The sequence below is a fragment of the Microplitis mediator genome, chromosome 1, assembly GCF_029852145.1.
Source record: "Microplitis mediator isolate UGA2020A chromosome 1, iyMicMedi2.1, whole genome shotgun sequence".
In the NCBI taxonomy this organism is placed as follows: domain Eukaryota; kingdom Metazoa; phylum Arthropoda; class Insecta; order Hymenoptera; family Braconidae; genus Microplitis; species Microplitis mediator.
Window position 1 is genome coordinate 5,066,018 of NC_079969.1, and position 23,996 is coordinate 5,090,013.

At 29.7% G+C, this 23,996-nt stretch overlaps 2 protein-coding genes and 1 long non-coding RNA gene across 4 annotated transcripts in view; all 3 read left to right on the plus strand.

The window, feature by feature from the left end:
• The first annotated feature begins 13,197 nt into the window (after positions 1–13,197).
• On the plus strand, positions 13,198–15,957 carry LOC130670355 (neuroglobin-like). 2 transcript variants are annotated; one of them, XM_057473738.1, is made up of 5 exons: positions 13,198–13,411; positions 13,571–13,694; positions 14,340–14,503; positions 15,222–15,450; positions 15,679–15,957. In XM_057473738.1, the coding sequence occupies exons 2-5, from the start codon at positions 13,617–13,619 to the stop codon at positions 15,817–15,819; spliced, it is 612 nt and encodes a 203-aa protein (XP_057329721.1). In that variant the 5' UTR covers positions 13,198–13,411; positions 13,571–13,616; the 3' UTR covers positions 15,820–15,957. The 2 variants fall into 2 exon arrangements, with proteins under 2 accessions (XP_057329721.1, XP_057329730.1); XM_057473747.1 differs by lacking the exon at positions 13,198–13,411 and having other exon boundaries at positions 13,464–13,694.
• Positions 15,958–17,141: 1,184 nt separating this feature from the next.
• On the plus strand, positions 17,142–20,017 carry LOC130670041 (uncharacterized). The gene is made up of 5 exons (XM_057473216.1): positions 17,142–17,237; positions 17,742–17,866; positions 18,185–18,348; positions 18,920–19,145; positions 19,717–20,017. The coding sequence occupies exons 2-5, from the start codon at positions 17,789–17,791 to the stop codon at positions 19,855–19,857; spliced, it is 609 nt and encodes a 202-aa protein (XP_057329199.1). The 5' UTR covers positions 17,142–17,237; positions 17,742–17,788; the 3' UTR covers positions 19,858–20,017.
• A 2,179-nt stretch (positions 20,018–22,196) lies between these two features.
• The window catches only part of LOC130677854 (uncharacterized), a 72,525-nt gene continuing 70,725 nt past the window's right edge, over positions 22,197–23,996 (plus strand). The window contains exon 1 of the long non-coding RNA XR_008991724.1: positions 22,197–22,377. This is a non-coding gene — a long non-coding RNA (uncharacterized LOC130677854). The remainder of the gene's footprint in view (positions 22,378–23,996) is intronic.

A 23,996-nucleotide genomic window follows, 5' to 3' on the forward strand; every position in this document is an offset into this window, starting at 1 on the left:
TCCAGAACTCGATACACTTTCGGATCGCCTGATTGGTTTTTTCGATGGATCGAAAATACGATCCAATACTTGACGTATTGTGCTGTGTTTTCGATTGAACGGATTGGTATACATTTTTATTTGACTTCAATAAACTGTTTTACTGATCACAATATATATCACTTTTCACTCGGAAAACTGTTTATTAAGATACGATTATAAACTTCGTTTAAAGTAAGCAGTAGTTATGTTTACTCTACGAGATCTAGGTCTCGAATGATGACCACTGCGGTATGAAGTCGTTTAAAAAGCCTGCGAACTTGTGGTATTTATCTTCGGTAAGGTTCGGTACCCATCGTATTCACGTGTTGTGTACCTCTTCCACCTCTGTGAAATGATTACCATAAATATGTATGTATGTGAGTATATGTATACATATTTGTTTATATTTTTATTTTCAATACGTCATTTTATAAATTATAAACATTTAAAAACTCGCAGGATCAATCTAATTGCGTAATAGATCACGTGGTTTTATCAATTATTGCTGTAGATGGTCAAAAACAATGAAAAAAAAATTTATATGCTGACAGCGGACTTTTCTACTGAATGATAAAAACAATTCTCATTTGAGTTCATTGTCAATGTCAGCGACGTCAGAAGCAATTGTCATTTAAATAAATTGCATTTGAGACAAGTAACTTTAAGAGGAAGAAAAACTAAAGCGATTACCTTGAACTAAATTAGTGTTAATTTATTATGTTCTTTTGTACTTTAAAAAGAGCGGTGTTCAAATGAAATAACACCGGTGTCGGCGGTGTTAAAATACCGGTGTTAAATAGGTGTAAAAAATTTTTTAACACCGGTAGAGAACATTTACTCTGAAAATTTTAGCACCTACCCATGAAAAAACAATATATGGTTAAAATATATAAAATCATATATGTTTGCAACAAAAAAATATATGATATATTATATTGTATATTATAAAAAATCATGTAAAGATTTTGGCCGATTTAATATAAAATTATATACAGTAGAAAATATATGTATTCCATATATGTAACTTATATGTTTTTTATATTAAGCTATATATACATTTACATTTACCTTATAATATATTGTATTGATATATTTCCTTTTATATTAAAAAATTATAAAATTTTTATATGAAATGAAATATATGGTAGCATATGATTTATATTATACATGACACCATATATTTTGTTTGTTATATTTAAGCATATATTTTATTCGGTGTATGTATATGTATATGGGTATATATATTCGCATCAAATTAACTAATTTTGAAAATTTTAACTGCAATTTAAAGAATATATTAAAATTTAGATCTAATTTAATTGGGGTTGGTCATACGAATAAGAAAATTTTTTTTCCATACACAATATAAATATATGTTTTTATATATGACCAGAATATATTTTTCGTATATGATAGAAATATATATTTTTATGTATGATAAAAATATAGTTTTCGTATGTGACAAGAATATATATTTTCATATATGATAAAAATATATTTTTTGTATATGATTGACATATATATTTTATATTTGCTAAACATATACGGACTCGTATATGATGGATATTATATTTTTTAATATAAAAAAAAATATATCAGAAAATATAGTTAAATCGGCTACATATATTTTCTGATATTTATCATATATTTTGACATATATGTTATTTTCATGCGGCTACACCGCCTGGACTTACCCCGCTTTTTTTTCAGTATATTAATATTTTAAGTTTCTATTAAATTTTTGAATAATAAGAATTATGACGTCTTTCAAGTGGTTTTTAAGTATCATTTCTTGAAAATAAAATAAAATATGTTTTTTAATTATTTTGTTTAGTATCCGATTATACAATTTTGTCGTAAAAATTATATATATGGAAGATTTAAAAAAATGAAGTACTGTTAAATGTCGCTGACCTTGGAATGGATGAACTTGAAAAAGGTGAAAGCTAATGAGTATTTTCATAGCGTAAATACTTGAAAATAAATTAGATGTACTGTAGTGTTTTATATGGTTTTGTACAAAAAATATGAACACCATCGGTATGGGTTTCCCCTAATTTTTTATACTATGCTTATTATACCTATGACGTCAATGCGTAAACAAGCATTGGAATTTTATCATTTGCATGTCATCGTCCGAAGTTTGGACTTTCCACGTGCTAATGAATGACTTCTGTTGACAGTAAAAAAAACTCATGGAAAAATTTTTATGGTTTCATTATTATGCCGTTTATTAATGATATTTATTTGAATACACGTTTACTACTTTTTAAAATAAATTATAAAAATATTGACAACGGGACAATTTTTTATTACGACGATTCATGCAAAGATTTAATATTTCGATGTGAACGTCTTTTTTTTCTCATATAAATGACCTTGATTAATGCAGGTACGTAATGCTGGTAAGTTCAAAGGTGAATTAAATAGTAATAAATAATTATTTCTTGGATGTCCCCGAAACCCAAGGATATTTTCCATGGAAATAGTAATTTGAAAGTATTTTTAAATTTAAAAAATTAATTATTTTCTTTTTGTTTCAGCTGTCATACTTTCGACAAATTGTTGGTAAATGGTATTTCTGAATAAATTTTCAGCTTTTACTATTCACAAAGAAAGAGAGTTTCGTCCTCACAACGAAAGACGAGATAACGAAAAATTTATTTATAGTGGCGGACGTAATAAGCTTACGGTAACAAATGGGGTTGTTATAATTACAAATAAACTTATGTCGTAGTTGAGTAGTCGATTGGTTACGAAAACACATGATATTCATTACGTTGTACAACAATATCATATTACTTCAGAGCAGGCAAGTAATTCCGGCGATTTAGTCGTAAGAAAAAAATATTGAAATTGGAATTACACGGCAACAACTGCTTAGGTGCTTTAACTACGACTCCCTGAAGAAGAAAAATGATAAGAACAATTAAGGGAAGCCGTGGAGTCTTAGCCAGAGAGTTATAGGCCTCGAAAATGGGCGAAAACAGGCTAAGTTGCCGATTTCAGGGACATAATCTTAGGAAAAAATATCAAAATATGAAGGTATAGGGCGATAACTGCACAGGTGCGTCGAGGACGTCCCCCTGCAATAGAAAAATGATAATAGCAATTAATGGAAGCCATGGAGTCTTAGCCGGAAAGCTATCGGCCTCGAAAATGGGCGAAAACAGGCCAAATTGACGATTTCAGCGACAAAATCTTAGGAAAAAATATCAAAATATGAAGCTATAGGGCGATAACTGCTCAGGTGCGTCAAGGACGACCCCCTGCGATAGAAAAATTATATTAGCAATTATGGAAAGCGATAGATTCTCTGTCAAAAGAATTGTTGCCGTTGACAATGGGGACAAGTCCTAATTTGTTACCCTAAGCAATTTTAGCTTACGACTACAAAAATTTCATTAAAGCTATGAGTTGTTAATTTACAAATAAATTTTTTTACTGTAACACAATTCGCAGTTACAGTTCATTGCTAGGTGCAGTAATCAATTCGCTAGAGTTACAAGAACATCGTTATCATATCGAATTGTTCGTTATCTGTATATGAAGACAGAAATTTGTTACCGTAAGTTTTTTTATCTTCCGGTTACAAAAAGTTTCTTTCCGTGTTTTATATGGAGATTAAAAAAATTCTATTTAAATAAAGGAGACGATACAGATTTTTTTTTACATTACGTGTGCAATTTAAATAATAATTATATCGACAATATCTGTGGAATTTTTCCGCATTCTATTTTTGACAAATCGTAATAAACTCAAAAATTCAGGTTATGCTATTTATAAAGAAAACGGACGTGACTGGTATGAAAAAAATTATACGTATGTATCAACATACACGTACATGAAGAGAGTCCTCTTTGGTAAATAACGTGACGATCGAGGTAACTGTAGGTCAAACCACAATTCATTAATCTAATGTCGAAAAAAGTTAAATATTATCGAAAAAACTATGAAACGTCTGAAACTGTTGACCATGTGGACTAACCCCAAACTTCCCGCTGTTTTCAAACTCGGAAAACATCAATACTTTGATTAATTGGAACTTTGATGATTGTTTTAAAAAATTATTTATGAAAAATTATCTTATTTTTATATTCAGTCGATATTTTATTCTGTCTTTAAATAGCATTTATGTTGGAGTATTATATATCTGGTAACAGAAATAGACGTTAGGTCCAAAAAATATATATCGTGTTTTCGTACAATAAACCAGTTTGAGTTGGATTTTACAACCTTAGGTACTTGAGTCGGTCAAAGGACGTCATTGACGTCATGAGGCTTAAGTGCTTTATAATTTTAAGGCAGTTTCGTTTACTTCAGGATTCAACTAGAAGTATTAAGTAAAAGAAGAGAGGTTGTTAAACCTACTGTTGAATAGCTTTAGAAAATAACTGGCCCATTAATAGGTCTACTATAAAAATCTCTACCTTTCGACAACCGAACCATAACCAGATCTACCATAAGCAACTATACTAGTTTCAAAAACTACCCGCGAAAATCTCAACCAATCAACAATTCTATCATTTAAAAACTCTATCAAATTACAACCCTCCCAGTAACGAACTCAACCGTAACAATCTCTACCACAATATTGGTTACCTATAAAAATGTTTACCATTAGCATCTCTACCATTTTTCAAGCCTACCGAATAAAAATACCACCATATAGTAAACACTACCAGAAAAGTAAGACAGTGGTCTTTATCATATGCTATGTCCCATATAACAATCTTTTTCAATTCTTGAGCAAATCTGCTCTCAAGATCGATAGTTGCTAGTGTCTTTTTCTACGTATGTCTTGATGCAGACACTTATGACTAGATTTAAATTGCAAGCCTTACGCAATAAATTCGTGATAGATTATAAATCAATTCTGGAGGAAGACTATTGTTGAAAATAGTTGCACATGGCTTGCTCAAAAACTGCTCAAGGCTCGAAATTTACCTTGAGCCTGATCAGATCTTGAGCGAACCATGCGTAAGTATCTACTGTAAATTACTGGTGCAAGAAATGCTTCAGACACTGTTTCATTGCACGTGTTCAAGATATCTTGAATATTCTTGCATACGATACCATGAGCAAGACATACACGAATCTTGACATAGGTTTCTTGATACGCGATCTTGCATAATAACGTAGAAAAAGACACTAGCAGCTAGGGGTCTTGCTCAAGATACTTACTCTAGAATCTTGCTCAAACACGTGTTACTAGGGGTACAGTAGAATCTCCCTAATGTGACTCCCCGTAATGTTACACTGTCTCTAAATTTAACAAGATTCTCTGCCTAATGTTAACAATCCTGTCTCCCATTACGTTTTTTCGCGCAACCAATAAAAAAAAACCTAAGTGGCAGGTAATTCAAATCTTCCTATTTGCACCTATACGATTAAATCCTAACCTAAAAATGCCTTTTTTTCGTACATCACGCATTTTGACTGCGCAGACCTGCGCACATAAGACACGAGTATTAGTATGGTGGGGACGGCAGGATTTGTTAACATTACGGAGATTTTACAGTCGACTCTGTCTAAAGGTTCCACATCGGGACAGGACCATTGCCTAAAGGTTCCCTCCCCACCATCAGCACTTCCCCTACAATACATTCCCCTCGAGCGCCGAGACGCACGCTAAAACGAACACATTGCGCAGTAAACATAACCTCAAAAAAACGTGCATTTAAAGTTAGCGCTTGAAAACTGAATTGTGATTCGTCACTCAAGAAAGCGGGTGGGGGAATATCCGGGAACCTTTACGCAATGTATCCTGGAACCTATAGACAGCGGGAACCTTTAAGCAGAGAACCTTTAGACAGAGTCGACTGTACTGGATTCCCTTTATTCCCCTTATTCCCGTAAAAATGGCTCTATTTTTATCACATTCAAGCTGCGGAAACGCTATCAGCCATTTGTCCCGTCCCTAAGTGTTAACTTACGCTTTCAGCTCATCCCTTATTAAAAGAAACGATTTAAAATGATTAGAAAAAAAAATTTTAAAATACTTTTTGATGCTTTTGAATACTTTAAAATCACCCTTCTTATGGGTATTTAACGTTTCTTTCAATCAGGGATGGCAATTTAATTTTTCAGTACAAATAAACGATGGCGCCCACTGGTCATTAGATTATAGATCGTGAAATAATAAGTGGTATAGTGTATTAGGCTTAAAAATAGAACTTTTAAAGCAGAGATACCAAGAAAGTATTATATTTTGTCCGGCTTTCTTGGAAGTATAGTCGTTATTATTTATAACTTACAAAGAAATTCATATTAGATTAAAAAAAAAAAAATGAGATGATCAAATCCTTTGAATATGCAACGGTACTGAATAAATAAATATAAATATATAGCAAAATTCCCAACGACATCAGGAATAAAAATAAATGAAGTAAAAAAATGTATTTTTAATTAGTTTGTAATCTATATAATTCAGAAGAAACAACTAAAGACGTCATAATTATTATTAAGAAGCTAATTCGTTAATTGTGTATCTACTTTTTTGCATCTTATGTAAAACCACTTAAATGCAATAACGGACGTATGTACATAATGAGTGATGTGTCTGGCTATTCAGAATAGAAATAAATTATTATCATATTTTATGCAAAGAACGAATGAATTTGAATATTCAATTGATATTGAGAGTATATTACTTATAATAGATGAAAGTTAATGTAGCTTGGCATAAATTAATACTCTAAGACACGCGTATATTTATGTGTGATAAGAGTATAGAGTATAATTAAGATTTATATACATCTAATTATGTATTCAATAGTTCAGGCAATAATTAATGAGTCGAAAAAAATATTGCAATAAATTATGAATAGACGATCTTTTAATTGCATAAAACGGGAATCCCGTGAAAAAAAAAAATGTTTCCTGCGGAATTTACAAGGTGTTTTGGATCATGAAGATTCAGGTTATTAGTCAGTCAGGAACATTGACCGGTATTTTTGAGGAATTTATTTAAAAAAAAAAAGAACATGTATCGAAAAAATACTGAAAAATTCGTAACGTACTTCCAGCATTTGAGATTCCAATCAAAACACTATTTACTATATAGCGTCATGTGGGGCAAGTGTGCGCACACTGCTTCGATCGTAGTTTAAAATATCTTGTAGGATAACATTTTGCATTAAAATCACGAAAAGTTTTGAAAAAAAAATTATAACAGACATTTCCTACACGGAAAAAAAATGTTGCTGCAACAGGATAGTCCTTTTGCAGCAAGTTTTTTTTTTCGTGCATGAATTTATGAAAAATGTGTACCTCTAAAGCACAAGTCTTTAATTAGTGGGGATGCAATATCATTTTTTCAGGGTTTTTTTCCAATCATTTTTCTTTAGTAGGATGTTCTCTAATTAACCCGAGTTACGGGTTAAAATTTGAAAAATTTAATGTGGTGTTCAATCCCTTTCGAAAATTGGGGGGGGGGGGGTAAAAATTCAGTTAGGAAAGTCTTAAAATCAAAATTAAGCCCTCGAATAGGCGTCTAATTTTTTTCCACTTTCACTATTAAATTATGAGTCAGGATCGACAAAAAATTGTTTTCCCAACTGGTGACTGTAAGAGAAGATAAATAATGATAGAAGAAGTAATTTATAAAAATAAAGTTGTATTAAATTAATCGAGAAAGGAATGGAATAAATTTCTCTCTCATCTATCAAAATAAAATTACTCTGACACTGGAAATTGAAGTTTTTATATAACTAATAGAAAAATCTTGAAGGATGTGTTGTTCTGTCATCATTGTTTTTCTCTATCATTGACCCAGTCTCTAACTAATTGAGGCCGACCAATAATTACATCTCTCTTTATATACATTCTCGCATAACATTGGATAGTCCAAACCATGACTTACATATGTATTTTTTAAATTTACAATTATTTTTATGGCCTATTTAAATATTGTTATCGAAGGTAGATAAGTTCTCTTCAACCTTGTGGGCACTACAGAAATTTTTTTAAATAATGCGAATAAGTGGAATTTATTTTTTGTTGTTTAATTATGTGTTGAGAAATTAATTACGTATTGGATAATTATAATCTTCAGTAATATCAATGTGTTTAGCAATATTTTTATAGAAATAAACAAATATGTTGATTCGAATTTTTTAATGAAATACTATCATCTTATGTAGTTCTATATAATTATATCCAAATTTTTGTATAATTATATATAATTATATCTAGTGAAGTCTAGTTATAAATAATTATTTCTAATTAAATATAACCAGATATGACACTTGAAGTAGGAAAATGATTATATATAACTATACATGATCGGATATAATTATATACAGCGATATATAATTATATCTAAAGTTCCTGTATGATTTCAATAATTATTCGAGCTATACGTAGTAATATATAATTATATCGAATTAAGTGTAACCATATCTGGTCATATATAATTATACATATCTATGCATGACAAAATAATTATTTTCTCTTTCAAGTTTTCATTAACAAAAGAAGTAAATTGTTAAGAAAAATTACAACTATTGATCATTACGACATATAACTGCGGTGATATAAATTCATTTTTTAATGAAATTAATTTTATTATTTCAATTTATCTAATCATATATAACTATGCAAAATTATATATAGTTATGCATGATCATATATAGTCATATATATCTAGATACTGCCAATATTTAGATCTAGTAGGGGAGACCGGGGCAAGACGGCCCACCTAAGCCGGTTATTATTATTTGTGGCTTTTAACCATCAAGTCGATTTACTCTTGTCCAACTTGAACTCAATTCACCAAAATTTTGGTGAAGCTCCTGAAAAAAAATTTTTTTTTTTTGGGGCAAGACGGCCCCTCCGAAAAAAAATTAAAAAAAAAATTTTTTTTTTTTTAATTGTAAAAAAATTTCCCGCGTGACAAATGTGTATATTTTTCTCTTTAACAACTGTATTTACTTTAATATTACTCGAAATAACCTTTTTTGATATAATACGAGTCATTTTTTCACTTCTGTAGAAAATTGATTATTGGTTTTTTTAACTTTTTCAAATGCTCTATTTTAATCCAAATCCATATAATTAACCAAAAAATGATATTTCTATTAAATTAATCATGACTAGGTTATAATACTATGAAATACATTTTCTTTTAGAATTTTTGAGTGGTTCATTTTGCCCCAAGTTTCATGTATCGGGCTAAAAATGAGTAAATAATCTAAATTTGTGATAATCAAAAGAAAACAAGAAAAAAAAAATTTTGGTTAATTTTTGAGGTGGGCCTTCTTGCCCCAGGTGGGCCGTCTTGCCCCGGTCTCCCCTATCCCTGTTTAGAAAATCTCATAGAATCCATTAGATTCTCATAAATTCCTATAGAAATTTTATAAGAATGAATGAGTTCTATGAAAAGTGCTACAGTTAAGTATAGGGCCTCATACATACAGCTATAAGAATCTATCGGATTTTTTAAGCAGGGATCTAACTGTTCAGATATAATTATATATAATCAGATCCAACCAATTGAACCGTCATTTTTGTGTTTGGTCACATCACGAGAAATTAACTGACCATTTATCAATCAATCGAAACTTCAGGATATTAGCAGAATTCTTATTTCCAGTTTGGGTATAAATATGTTGCTGAATAATAATTAAAGAAATTAAAATAGCTGTTTAGTAGGTTATAACTCAATTGTATATAATTTTCTATCATTAATCATGCTGACTACTAAAAGGTTAATACTTCGAGTTTTTTTAAATTATTAATCACAACACGTAAAAAGATATTAATATTAATAGCCAAAAAAATTCATGCGATTTCGGTGACTGAACCCAAATAGAGAGGATTATTTTTACGTCAGACTTTCAAGTTTTAACGACCGTTCAAGGTCGTGTCGATGATCTTAACATGCGTAGTTATTTTAAGAAACCAAACATTTGGTTCAGGGTTATAAACCCATTAGTATCAAATATATACAAGCATGTGAACAATAACAATTAATTAATCAGTTTTCGAAGAGTACTGAAAAAAACGGAATATTCGATAATTTATGTTATATATAAGGTCATAGTGTCAAGTTAAATATAACGGACTATTTCTTAACCACACCCATGTTTATGTTCATAATTATCAATCTATACTTAGATATCTTATGTGTGAAACAAAAAACTAGCTATCATCTGTGGCCTTCATTCAGTTATCTCCAAAGTTTATCATTAATATAATTTTATACCCTTATTATAATGATTACAAGCATGCATTTTAAATCTCCTACTCTAAATATTGCAAGATTTCAGAAAAAAAGGTGTTATTATTTTGACTTTCTCACTTTTTAACAGATTTTTGTATTTTAAATAAATGGCGCGTAAACGCATAGAAAATGAACAGCCAGAAAAATATAAAAATTTCTTCTTCGCAGTTTTTAATGATTTTTTCATTTAAATATAATGAATTTTTCAACAAAAAAAAATATCTGTGATTATATTAATGGTTATATAAAATTATATATGAGTTTTCGTTTGATTTAATTTTATATATTTATATATAATTTTATAAAATTATATATACAACAAATATTGGGTGAAAAAAAATCCCGCCGGGTCATGGGCTCGAACCAGGGTGGGTCGAGTTTGAAGTCTGAGGTATTAATTACTTTGCTAAACTACAAACTTGAAAGATGAAGTTGATGAAAATTTTTGGTGTCGCATTTGTTTTCCCTAGTATTTTTTAGACGGGCAATAGTTGTGACATTAATGATTATTATCATCATTAATATGATATTCATATATAATTAAATATGAAAAATTTCAAATAATTAGATAAAATCGTATAAACTTTTATGGGATTCTATATAATTGTTTTTCTTGGGTTATAAATAGACACCATAATTGCAACATTAAGTTCGATTGATAAACAATAACCGAGATTTTTGAAAAATTGATTCTATTGTAACTAAAATGATAAAATATATTAATGTTCAATAAGTGACAGTACGCTTGTTCGCGTCAATGACCTAGTTTTATCGTATACTTTAATAATTACATTATCGATATATTATAATTTTTAATTTAATGATATGTGTAGACATCTGTTGATGTTCGACTAGATTTACAGTTATTGAGCTGAATTTTAAATACTATTTACCCGTACAAAATTTACCGACAAGATATGTACTGTCTGCTGACAGTAATGTCGAGTGGACTTTAAGTAATTAAGGCTATCTTCCTCTCTGATACTCCCTCTTACTATTAAAAAATCCATGTGGGAGTCAAGCCTAGATTTCTATGTGGGTTCCTAAATGGCGTTTTCGGATGGATTCCCATATGGTTTTTCCATAGGAAAATTAATCTATTTTTCTATTAATATACGCGTATCAATAGACGATAGACATAGAAATCCAGATACCCCGCATTTTATAAAAATTACTTATATAGAAACCCAGGTTCCTGTATGAAGTTCCTGTATGGGAATCCAGGTACTTATGTGATGTTCGTACATGGGAACCCAGGTACCCATGGTTTCCTACATGGATTCTTATATAAATCCGAACTTTCCTATATGAATTCCTATGAGTTCCCATGCAATCCCACATGGATTTTTTTGATAGGGTAGTCTTGTGCACGTGACTTTCTTAACTCGCGAGTAACCTGCCCACTGCGAGTATGACTGACGTGCAGTTTTTTCCGCGAAATAGCTACTCTGCATGACTTTATTTTGGTTTTGTGAGTGCATGGGCATATCGTCCCATGTCCGCGATGAATTCCAGCTCAAGGCCTTCACGTTTTTTTCGTACACGTTCAGTGAAAGGCTCGTGGAACTTTTTCCATTCGGTCAACATTTCATCGTCTTCTTGGTATTCTCAGCAATTAAAGTCGTTTATTCTGATTATTGAGTATCCGACTAGTAATTTTGGTGAGGCTTGCCGAAAAATCAGGTTGGCCCGAACTAGGCTTGCCTAACTAAGTCAAGCCTGATTCGTATCTTATCAGATTTTCATGAGGCAAAACGAGCATTGGCATGCCGAAAAAATTCCAGACTCGAGTATGATCACGAAACCTAAGGTTTGCCGATGTTTGGTAAGCCAATGACAGACGAAACTAGGAACGTCTCCGGTGAGGTCACACTCAGTCCTAATATTAGAATTCTTGATTGGTAGGTAGCAATGGTAACTATACTATATATATCCCGACTGGAATTCCATATACTGCCAATTTCTATGTATAAGCATAGGGCTTGTATACGATGCGAGCGTTATACGGTTGCCTCATTTGGCGTGAACTCGGTTTTTAAGCTACCACCAGCAAATATGGTTTCCAAACTGCTGCCTAAGAAGGAAGCCAAATTAGACAGGGCTTCGCAACTGCGTTACTTTCGGGAACGACCTAGTTTGGTTGCCTCATTCGACGCAAGTCTGGATTTTGGCATGCCTTATTCGGGCTTAATCACTGCCTAACTAAAATTTCTTGTCGAGTAGTCATACATATTTTTTAAAATTTGTTAATCATTCAATGCTTAGTTTAATGATAACTTTCTTACTGCTGCCAGAACCATTAATATGTATAAATTTAATTAAGATATTATATTATTTATTTAAGAAGACACAATATCTGGGAAACAGTGATGAATACTTATTATATTGACATTTCATCACTACCTCACATGTGCACTTATGCTCGAAATGTTTGAATTTTGTAATTTTATGTGTCTTAATTAATTGCAGAGACTACGGGCCATGAATTTCAGAATATTTGATCAGTCACGAGATAATTTACGAATTCAGAGTATACTACAATAAAATTTTTTTTCGATCATGATAAATCAATCTTCAAAAATCGCCAATGGAAAATTTAAAAATTAAGGACAGTTTATTCATTAGGGATAGTTTATTCTCAAATATAGAAAAAGAAGGCACTAACTCACTTTTATAATAAAAAAAGAGTATAATTAGGGGGTACCTCATTTTGCCTGAAAAAAATGAATTTTTTTTTAACGGCAGCTGAAAATTTTTTTCTATTCCCTTTCAATATCATTAAAAAAAATAAATTAACGAATTTGAGTCCTCGAAAACTTAGTATTTCTTTAAGTACTTTGTTCTGCTCCCCTCCCTTCCCCTACATCTGGATTCTTTTTATAAAATTATTTTAAATTTAATAAATTTTGAAAAAATTAAGCAATAATGTCAATAACTAATATTGCAGATTGAATATTTTAATTTAAAAAAAGTAAATAACGAAAGATAAATATATTCAATTTAATTATTTGTGGTTTTTTAAGTAAAAGATAAATATAAGAACAGATATTTAAATAATAGATATATAAAGAACAAATATATAAAGACCAGATAATCTATAAATTAAAATTTTTGATCATTTTGGGTTCATTGTATTATTGCTCGTGATTGAAACATTACTTGGTCGTAAGTACTATTTATTTCTTCTTAATTTTTTTTTAATTTTAACTATGCTTTAGAAGTACTTTTAGCCCGCGAAGCGGCCAGTTAATCTAGTATTGTTCAGAGTTAAATATAAAATTCCATCATTACCATCCTGAAGTAATAAATTTAATTATTTTGCAGTTTTCGTGCCGTATCACCGAAAAATAAACTATACAAGTTAATAAAAATGCAAGCCAAATTTTTATTTATTATCTACATCGGAATTCTTTCGACTACTCTAATATGTGCCGCTGATGCAAATTGTGTAAGTACTTATTTATTAGCTGTTTATGATACAATTCAAAAAGTGGTAAATTATAGTACGGGTTATTTGAAAACCCTATCGAAAAAATTCATGCCGGAATATAGGAATCTAGATTCCCAGGTAGGAAATCCATATGGGAACCCGGAACTTCCCCTCAATCTTGACCCCCAGTACCCCCACTATAAATTACGCTGTGTCCTACCGGATACTATACCTTTTTAATTTTTTTTTTTCATAACTTTTTTCTACCGTTCGTAAAGTAAAATGAAATTAGTGAAGTGTAAAGGTTACATACTGAATACTTTGCAACCTAGGCCGGTAAAGGAAACGGTAAAGCCGATGTTCGGTAATCGACTACTTGCGGAGCAAGGGCAACGAAAAGAAACCTTTATATGATCCTAAAAGGTAGACATCTGTTGGAAATATGATTTACATAATTCGGGTCGAAACTAATAACCTCTTTTTTTTTTTTAATATTCAAATTATTTAGCGAGGCGATTTTTCGCTTTTAAAAAATGCTTATTTGAAAAGATAAATTTGAAAAGACTTATTTGAAAAGATTTTCAAACCATGATAAATTCGATTAATTAAAGATAAATTATCCAATTACTTAAATAATGCAAAACAAATATTTATTACTCACAGGATACATCATCATGTCCATCAACGCAACAAACGAGTTTTTTTAACGATAATGCGTGTTATATTGATTCACAAGAACTTACAGCAGATGATATAAAAAGAGTGCAAAATATATGGGACTTATTATTCAGTAATCCGTTGGAAACTGCTATAGGAATAATATCAAGGTAATAAAATCTACATATATAAATCTGTCTATCGGTTGACCCTGCGGGCCAGCCCTAAAACTTCCCGCTGTTTTCGAACATTAATACTAAAAAAAAGTATGTTCAATTCGTGCGGTGTTGCCGATTACCCACACGAGCAAATGAGCGCACTTACTTCGTTCGTGCGCTCAACTTTGCTCTCGTGGGCTATCGACAACTTACTGCACTAGTTGTACAATATACTATTTTCTGTGTACTGATATATTGTGATATTAGGAAAAAAATAATGAAAGCACGCTCACTAGAATAGTTTTTATAAGTCATGTTAGCATTTAAAGCAACGATTGTTTGTCCATACGAAATCATTCAAAAGTCTATATGTCCATACATGCTCTATGAGGGAGACCGGGTATCATCAACGGGTTGGTTCTATACGTAAAAGTTTCACCTCCTTTTGACGTCGACTTTTCATTTATGACCGATATAACAAACGTACTCGGTCTCCCTTATATGTTCTGTGTAATGCCATATATAATTCATGCATCGTCATATATAATTCATGCATCGTCATATGTGATTCATTTTTACCGCGCAGGTCACTAGATGATAGTCGATTATCTACACGATTCGCTTTACAGAAATGATAAAACAAAATACACCTTCATGCGTTAAATAGAAATCGTGATAACACACTATTACTGATAAATAAAACACTGGTATTTGTGGGTTTCTATTCCAGGGCAAGTGATATTTATCCAGAATTTCGACAATTTGTACTAGATTTTTACAATCTAGCATCAGCAGAAGACATACCAAAAGATAAAAGGTGTCAAAGGCAAGCTTTGAGAGTCGTTAGTACAGTTAATATTTTTATTAAATCAATTCCTTACGTCAACACAGTCGAAGATTTTCTATTCTATGTTGGAAAACGTCATCAAAAATTAGGAGTGAGACAAAACGATTTTATAGTAAGTTTTCATATTCGATTCTCTTCTTGTAGTACAGTCAGCAAAAGAATGATCTTTTCACCCACTACTTGGTTATAATGAAGTACGTGAATTTGTACTAAGGCGCATGCGCAGTAATGACTCAATTGCTCACAAATGGTGGGAGAAAAGATCATTCTTTCGCGGACTCAACTATACTTATGAAGTAATAATCTAACGATCTATTTATGTTTACAAATATTTTTTCAGGCTTTCAGAAAAGCTCTTTTCTATGTTATGGGTCGAAAACTGGATCAACTTGGTTATCCATTTAGCCAAGAAGATGACATCGCATGGAATAAAGCCTTAGACATTTTGCTTAAGCCTATGATTAAAGGTTATAAAAGTTAAAAATAATACCGAGTCAAACTCATCTTGATTTATTAAATTTACGTCTTGTGAGTCCAGGAAATTTAAAAGTTGGTCGGATAATTAGTTTAGTTTAACAAATATTTTTAAGTGATAGTGTGAGGAATTGGATGATAGAAATTGAATAAATAATTAATTATAATTAACCTATCCAATTCCTATGTTAATTTTTTTACTCACACGACCTAGTCTAAGTATAGTCAAATCTAATACAGTAGAGTCTATAACTTTTTCGTTTTGTAACTTTTACTTCCCTTCATATCTCCTCCGACAGTAGGGGAAGTGCCCACTCTGTCACTTAACTGTACATGCGCAAAGGTAAAGCGCGGTTCTGCGTATAGGCGTTGCGTGTAAACTGAGTATTCTAACCCTAAATTCGTGTACGTAAATAAACACTTAAGTTAAATCAGCTTTAATATTGCGAAAATCGTTTAAAAAAAAAAAAAACTTATTACTTGATGAAAAATGAGTTTCACTGGAAAAATTGATTTTCTATTTAAGAAGTTTAACAACAATAAAATTGACATATTAATTTTGGAAAAACCTAACCTTTAAAATTAAAAAACTCGTGAGTCGTTTCGACTGACACACTATTTTTAAGCCACGCTTTCTAGTAAAAAGAAGGGGTACTTCTACAATTTTAATTCCTGGAATTTTGGATTCGTCTCAGTCAAAGTTAGAGAGACTTCACTATAGTAAAAACCAGCGGTGCCCTATGCCTAAAAAAAGCTCCCTCTATTTAAATCACATTTAAATTGCAGACAAGCAAAATCAAAAAGCGTCGTGGGTTCGTATGCGTGCAATGTCAGAGTAGTAGTGTTACTGTGTATTTCTTTCCACTCATCCTAACCCTACTTTGTGTACAGTAACAGTGCCGTAGTTAGGATTGTCTCCATGGCTAAGTTGAATATTGAAAGAAAGAAATACTTTTATTGGCGAAGCAACGAGATGTCTTCTGCTAACCCTTACTCGGTCCTAGATGACCCTATCAAAAAAATCCTTATGGGAATCCAGCCTAGATTCTTATAGTTGAATCATGAGAAAAAAAAAGTTCGAGTCCTTATAAAACTCGAAAAGCTAAATTTGAAAAATTTTATTTTTAAATTAGAAAAGCGAACAAAAATATTCATAGAATTTTGTCTGAACATTTTTAATAAATAATAATATTATTTTTAAATTAATAAATTTCGAAAAAATTAAGACCCAGACAGTTACGTAAAAAAATCAATAATTTATTTTATTCAAATTTTAAAAAAGTAAATAACGATTAATAATATGTGTGATTAAACTTTTAGTATGAAAGACAAATATAAGAACCGTTAATATATACAAATTCAAAATTTTAATTATATTATATTGGCTGTATCGCATTACTGCTCTTGCTTCGAGCTTTACTTGGTGTAAGTATTTGATTTCTTTTTTATTTTTTAAATTTAAATTTACGTAACTAATTCTCAAATTTTTAAACGCTCTTTCAACTTTAAAGTTTTCTGAAGCTGAAAACTTAAATTTTTTTTTTTATTACCAATCTTGGGGACTTATTTTGGAGCTAAAAACAGTAAACAAAAATTTGGAAAGCTCAAACAGCGTAAAATTCAAATTCCCGCTCTTTTGGATTCAAATTTTTAGCTTTAAAGTAAATCTACCAAATAATTGGCCATGAAAAATAATTATACGCCCTTTTGGTTCTAAGAAAATTTTTAAAGCCAAAAGAGCGTATAAAATTATGTCTTTTCGGAATTAGTAATCGGAAATTTGGTGACAATAGAGCACTACATCTCTGCTTCGCGTTCGAGGTGTGCAATATTTGAACTCATTGCGTATATGAATTAATACTGCTACAATATTAAAATATTATTTTATTATTACCACAAAAAAAAAAAAATAATTTAATTAATTTCCAGCTTTGGTAGTGTTTAAGCGTAAAAACGAAATCAAATAAATTAATAAAATGCAAGTCAAATTTTTAATTACTACCTCAATCGGAATTCTAGCAAATACTCTTATCTGTGCTGCTGACACAGCTGATGTAAGTATTGATTTAAGAAATTATCAAATTTAACGATATGAAGCTAATAAAAATTGGGGAGTAGGGGTGGGAGGTTGTCTTCCCTGGTGGAAATTTTTCGGAATTTTTCTGAAAAACTCTGAAAAAGTCTTTAGAACTTTAGAACTAAGTTTTTCAGAGAAAATTCCGGAAAATTTCCACCAGGGTTACAATTACTTGAATCGGAAAATAAATACTTTTAATAAAATAAAAAATAAATTCTTCAGTTAGAAATTGTAAAAAAGAACGAGTAATTTCTTGAATAACAAAAATTTAATTCACATATTTATAAATCCACAGTGTACGTCAACATATCCATCGATACAAAGACCAAATAATTTCAATGACGATGCCTGTGACGATGCTGTGCGAGTATTTACTCCAGAAGAAATAAAAAGAGTACTAAGTACATGGGCCTTACTTTACAGTAATCGATCGGAGACTGCTATGGATATATTCTTACGGTAATACCATATAAAAGAAATCCTAGATTTCTATGTGGGTTTCAAAAAATTTTATTTCGTTAAAATTAGTTTGAATTTACACAGTAAAAAACGAATCGTCAAAGTGTAAAAAAAAAAGCGTATGTCAAAATTATAAAACATGTGTGTTAATTAAACACAGTATTTATCTTGTTTGTACTGTCGCAATCGATTGATTTTTAACACAAAAAAATGTTATTTTATTCGAAAGTAACATTTTTTATATGTTACTGTCAAATCAACACACAAAATATGTTAAAAATAATGTCGCCCATCACTGGATTCTTGGAAAACTTTTATTTTTAACACTTACAACATGTTTAAATAACACACAAATAAGTGTAAAACGTTCATTTTATACATGACATGTGTTGATTTTGATGGATCCTTTTTTACTATGTAAATACTAACTCGAAACAGATCGAATTTTTCGATTCAGGTATGCTGCTGAGTCGTAAAACTAATAATATACTATATAATCAAAATAATTGTAACTCATTATGATCGACAAATAAAAAAGTAATGTTTTTATTTATGGATTTTTTCAATTCAGGGGATTCGATACTAGCCCAGAGTTTCGGCAATATGTACTCAAGGATCACTATATATCACGAAACGACATACCGAAAGATAAAAACATTAAAAAGCAATCTTTGAGAACCGTTGATACAATTAATATTGTTGTTAATTCATTATCTCACGTTGACGCTGTCGAAAATTATCTTACTTACATTGGAAAACTTCATAAAGGATTCGGAATAGAGAAACATAATTTTGAAGTAGGATTTATATTTAAATTTACTGTTAAGGCAACAGACCTAGTTAAATACCCAATCAGGGAACTGCTACCTAATTTCCATGTTTTTGTATATCTACACGGAGAAAAATGTTGGTTCAAAACTTACCAATTTTTATTATGCTGTCGACGAAACTTGAAACAGGAAGGGAAGCATCCAAAAAATTGTTATGCTCTTATGAAAAATTATTATGCCGCATCACAACTATTATAATGTATGGAAGTAATTTTTATTAAATCTTATCGATAAGTGTCTCGCGCGTAGTAAGTATTATGATACAGCATAATAATTTTTCGTATGAGCATAATAATTTTTTGGATGCTTCCCTTCCTGTTTCAAGTTTCGTCGACAGCATAATAAAAATTAGTAGATTTTGAACCAACATTTTTCTCCGTGTATACTATATTTAGTCATATTTAGTAAATATAGATATAAAAATACATGAGTAATCAGGTACTAGTTCCCTGATCGGGTAGTATGTCTGTTATATGTATATTTATTAAATCACTATATTCAATAGTTAATTTATTTTCTATTTAAAATATTCTCTTAGGATTTCAAAGAATGCTCTCTTTTTGTTTTCCGTAAGAGACTTAATCAATCAGGACATCATTTTAGTCAAGAAGATAATATTGTTTGGAACAAAGTTTTTGATGTCATTTTGGAATATATTTTCAAAGGTTATGAAGATTAACGAAAACATCTAAACCACGAAATGGCTGCAATCGAAGTTTAGTCATTTCCAGTGCAGTTTACTGTAAATTTTACTATACATTCTATATATGTTTTAATGTTTCTTATGACTATTTTTAGCAAAGTAGGGAGTAAAAGGACCATTTGCGGCCACTGCTCCATTTTTGGACATTTAATACTTTATTTTAATTAATAAAGAAATATAAAATAAAATTTCTATTTTAAAAGAAATCAATCGCTCATTTTATTTTTATTTTAATCATTACTTTTATTTTTTAATATTAGTTTTTTTTAATTATGAATTTTTATTTAACTTTCAAATTATAAGTTTAAATTCTTACTGTCAGTTTACTTTTTTTGTTTTTTATCTTAATTTTTTTAAATATCCTTCATTTTAGATGTCGCTTTTTTTTGGCGGCAAGATTTTTGTTTTTCAAATTTTTTTAATACTGAAGTTAGCCGACATCTAATAATTTTTGGAATTTTTTTTAAACAATAAATTATAAAAAAAAAAAAATTTGAAAACATTGCACCTACAGTTCTTTTCATTTTCTACATGTGCATATTTTTAGTTTTTTTTTCTCCGAATTGATTTTTTGAAAAAAAAATCCAAAAATTGTTGATTGTCTGTCGCAATTTCAGGATCATAAATTTTTGACGTAAATTAAATATATAATTACAAGTAATAAGTTAAATATATATCACTAAAAGTCATAAATAATCGCTTATTTTTTTAAATATGATAAATAATTTTTGAATAAAAAAATTAAAAACTCACATAGTGCTGCTTCTCGATGACTTCATTGGACTTCGACTTAAAAACGTAGTTGACACAATCAAATAACCATCAACAATAAATTACACTGAAATAAATTATTAACACTAACTTAACACTGACACCACTTACAAAATAAAACACTACTCACTCATGAACCACCATTTTTTATTTAAAAAAAAAAGAAACAACACAAGTATATTTTAAAAAATGATACAGTAGTTGGCTGAGGTCTTATAATTTTTGGGTTTTTTTAGAAACGATAAATTAAAAAAAAAAAATTGTACTTGTAATCTTTTGAATTTTCTGCGTGTGCATATTTTTATTTTTTTTTTCTTCAAATTTAATTGTTCAAAAAAAATCCAAAAATCTTTAATTGTCTGCTAACTTCAGGATCGTTTTTAAAAATGGCGGCAAAAAATAACTTGAACAAAAGAAAAAAAAAACTTGTCACATCACTTGATAAAAAACACTTTCCACTCACACAAAAACACTCACTGATAAGTTTTCAATACTTTGTCCATATAAATAATAGTTAATACAATTTATTTTCACTGATTTTAAATTTATAAAATAAATGACAATGAACACCGACAGCTTAACAATGGAAACAGATACGATTTATTTAAATGAATTGATTTACGACTTATATTTTACACACTGATTGAATTATTATCACAACATGTTCAATGGCCGTCAAATAATATTTAAAGACACTTATTTGAATAAATATGATTGCAAAAATAAATTATTTATTTATTAAATCACGAGCTAGACGATGCCGGCGTCATTACCATGGCGACAGTATGAAGTTGCACTCAGAAGCACTTGCGCAGTTGTGGAAGCGGTTGGTACGGCCTGCGCAGTAGAAATAAAATTAATACGCGCGTGCGCAGAAGCATTCTGAGTAAGTTTGTCTCCGGCCTGATGCTCTCTCACTGTCGTTGTCATTTTATTCAAGTAAAATAATTCTTTTAATTATTGCGACACTCGATTATAACTGTAATGTTATTTTCAAATGATTTGTTATCAAGTGATGAACATTTTGTGATATAAATTTATGTGTGTCCGTGAGTGTAAGTTATTAAATAAATTAAATTTAGTGTCGGCTTAGCTCTCGGGTTCTCAAGTTACTCAGCGTCATGTTTTCTGTCGGAATTTTGAAACGGGAATAAAAATAATTGAATGTCTTTTTTTTTTATTATAAATAATATAATTAAGTGATTAATTAGTTGTGATTATTGAATTGTGTTAGTGAGTGATTATGTGTTTAATATATTTATTTCTTGATGGTAATGTACTGGCACTGGCAGCGGAGAATAAAAATGGCGGGAAGCGTGAGTAAATTTGAAAAATAAATTATTGATTTAAGTTTTTTATTCACTGATTATAATTATGGATCAAAATTCTAACAATAATATAGTTTTTTTTAAATTTTATTTGATATAAATATTTGATTAATTTATTGGGAAAATTAAATTTCAAATCCTCCCGCGTAATTTTATAGAGGGCGGTCTATTCAAAATGGCGATATTGTAAACAAATCTGATACGTTTGTTTATTTCTTTACTTAAAGATTATTAATTTATTCGAAAATATGAATCAATGGAAGTAATAAAATATAAGTAATTAATAATGTTCAAGTACAAGCATTAATACTAATGATTTATGGAAAAATATGTGGAAAAATTAGCGACAATTATTTATTTAATTACTGAGTATTAAAAAAATTATGATAAATTTTAAGTAAGTTATTATTTAATAATTTTATTAATTAATTTTTTGATTTTTTTAAAAACAATAAATTATAAAAAAAAAAAACGTTTTAAAAAATTGCACTTTGAGTTTTTTGAATTTTCTACAAGTGCATATTTTTAGTTTTTTTTTTTTTTTGTTATTAATTTGTTGAAAAAAATATTAAAAAATTTTTAATTGTCTGCTAACTGCAGGATCATCCAATATGACATACGAAATATGACATTTTAATAATAATTAATAATGACATTTTAAATATTCTAAGAGATATATATTTTTATACAAGTATAAATATATGTACATCTAAAAAATTTACAAAATTGGCATGTCGGTAGTTTTTTGTTAGAAGAAGAATTTATTGAAATTTTTATAGCTTAAATACTGATTTATACATATATATCTTTTATAAATAATTGAAAAATAATAACTTTCGAACATGTGGTTTTATAGGAAATTAAAATCCCTGTCAAATGAGTTCCAACATGACATACTTATCTTCAATAATTTAATGGATGTTCATATATTTTAAATCATCCAAATAAATTAATATGTATGTCTATCAAATTATTAAAAATAAGTACGTCATGTTGGTACTCGTTCTAAAAAGCTTTGAATTTCTTTTAAAAAAATTTATATACTGGTTTTTTTAAACCTATTTATTCTAAAAAATATCTTCACAATTATAAAGTGATTATAATTTTTTTCATTTAATAATAACTTACATTCAATTAGAAGGTATCAAATCTACTGCCAAGCGTAAAGGATCTAGATATCAATTTATTTTATTTTATCGCGCTTGAGGTGTGCAATTGCTGTAAGAATAGTTTTGTTAATTGGTAAATGAAAATTCGTATGCAGTACTTTAGTAAGAGAATCATCTATTCATCAATTTTTTCAGTCGGATTCTGTAGATCATTGCTGTCATCTTCGTTAGAGTTGTCTTGAAATTGAAACAGAATTATCAAGTATGTAGCAGTAGTACTGATGATCTGAAAAAATCAATTCATCAAATTTTGAGTCGAATATTAGTCTTATGGCCTAGTGATCCCAATTCTACTTTTACAATTTAAATCTACTGGTCTGCCCGTTTGTCTGTCTGTATATTTTTTATAACTCAAGAACAGCTTAACCGATTTCAAAATAAAATTTGAAACATGGTATTTATTGGTGCGATTTCTTGCGATTGAACCAGATGTAACATTTTATCAAAACAACAATGCATTAATGACATGAGTGAATCTGATCAAGTAGATTGAGCGTTTCTCACTTCATGTTACATCAAATTTGAATTTATATGGACAGACATGATCAGACATGACGCAACTTGTTGTTTTACTTGAATCACTAATGCAAGTGGGGCTAATTTAGGAATGAATTTTAGCTTACGGAATGCAATAGTGTACAATCAATAGGAAAAAAGTTATAAGCCGTAAATTGATAATTTCTTGTAAGTAATGTCATAGAAAATCGTTTCAGCTGAAAGAAATAAATTAGAGTTATTAGAAAATCGGTGTAAAATTTTATATTAAAATACAATTCTTTCTGATTGGTCAATAGTGTCATTTAATATATATTAAATCACTACTTTTTATATTAAATCATGAAATTTT

Excerpts from the sequence above, each read along its gene's own strand:
- LOC130670041 (XM_057473216.1), top strand. The coding sequence starts at position 17,789 with ATGCAAGTCAAATTTTTAATTACTACCTCAATCGGAATTCTAGCAAAT. Across the intron at positions 17,867-18,184 it reads GTGCTGCTGACACAGCTGAT|TGTACGTCAACATATCCATC; the intron begins GTAAGTATTGAT and ends ATAAATCCACAG. Across the intron at positions 19,146-19,716 it reads TAGAGAAACATAATTTTGAA|GATTTCAAAGAATGCTCTCT; the intron begins GTAGGATTTATA and ends ATATTCTCTTAG.
- LOC130670355 (XM_057473738.1), top strand. The coding sequence starts at position 13,617 with ATGCAAGCCAAATTTTTATTTATTATCTACATCGGAATTCTTTCGACT. Across the intron at positions 14,504-15,221 it reads GCTATAGGAATAATATCAAG|GGCAAGTGATATTTATCCAG; the intron begins GTAATAAAATCT and ends TTTCTATTCCAG. Across the intron at positions 15,451-15,678 it reads TGAGACAAAACGATTTTATA|GCTTTCAGAAAAGCTCTTTT; the intron begins GTAAGTTTTCAT and ends ATATTTTTTCAG.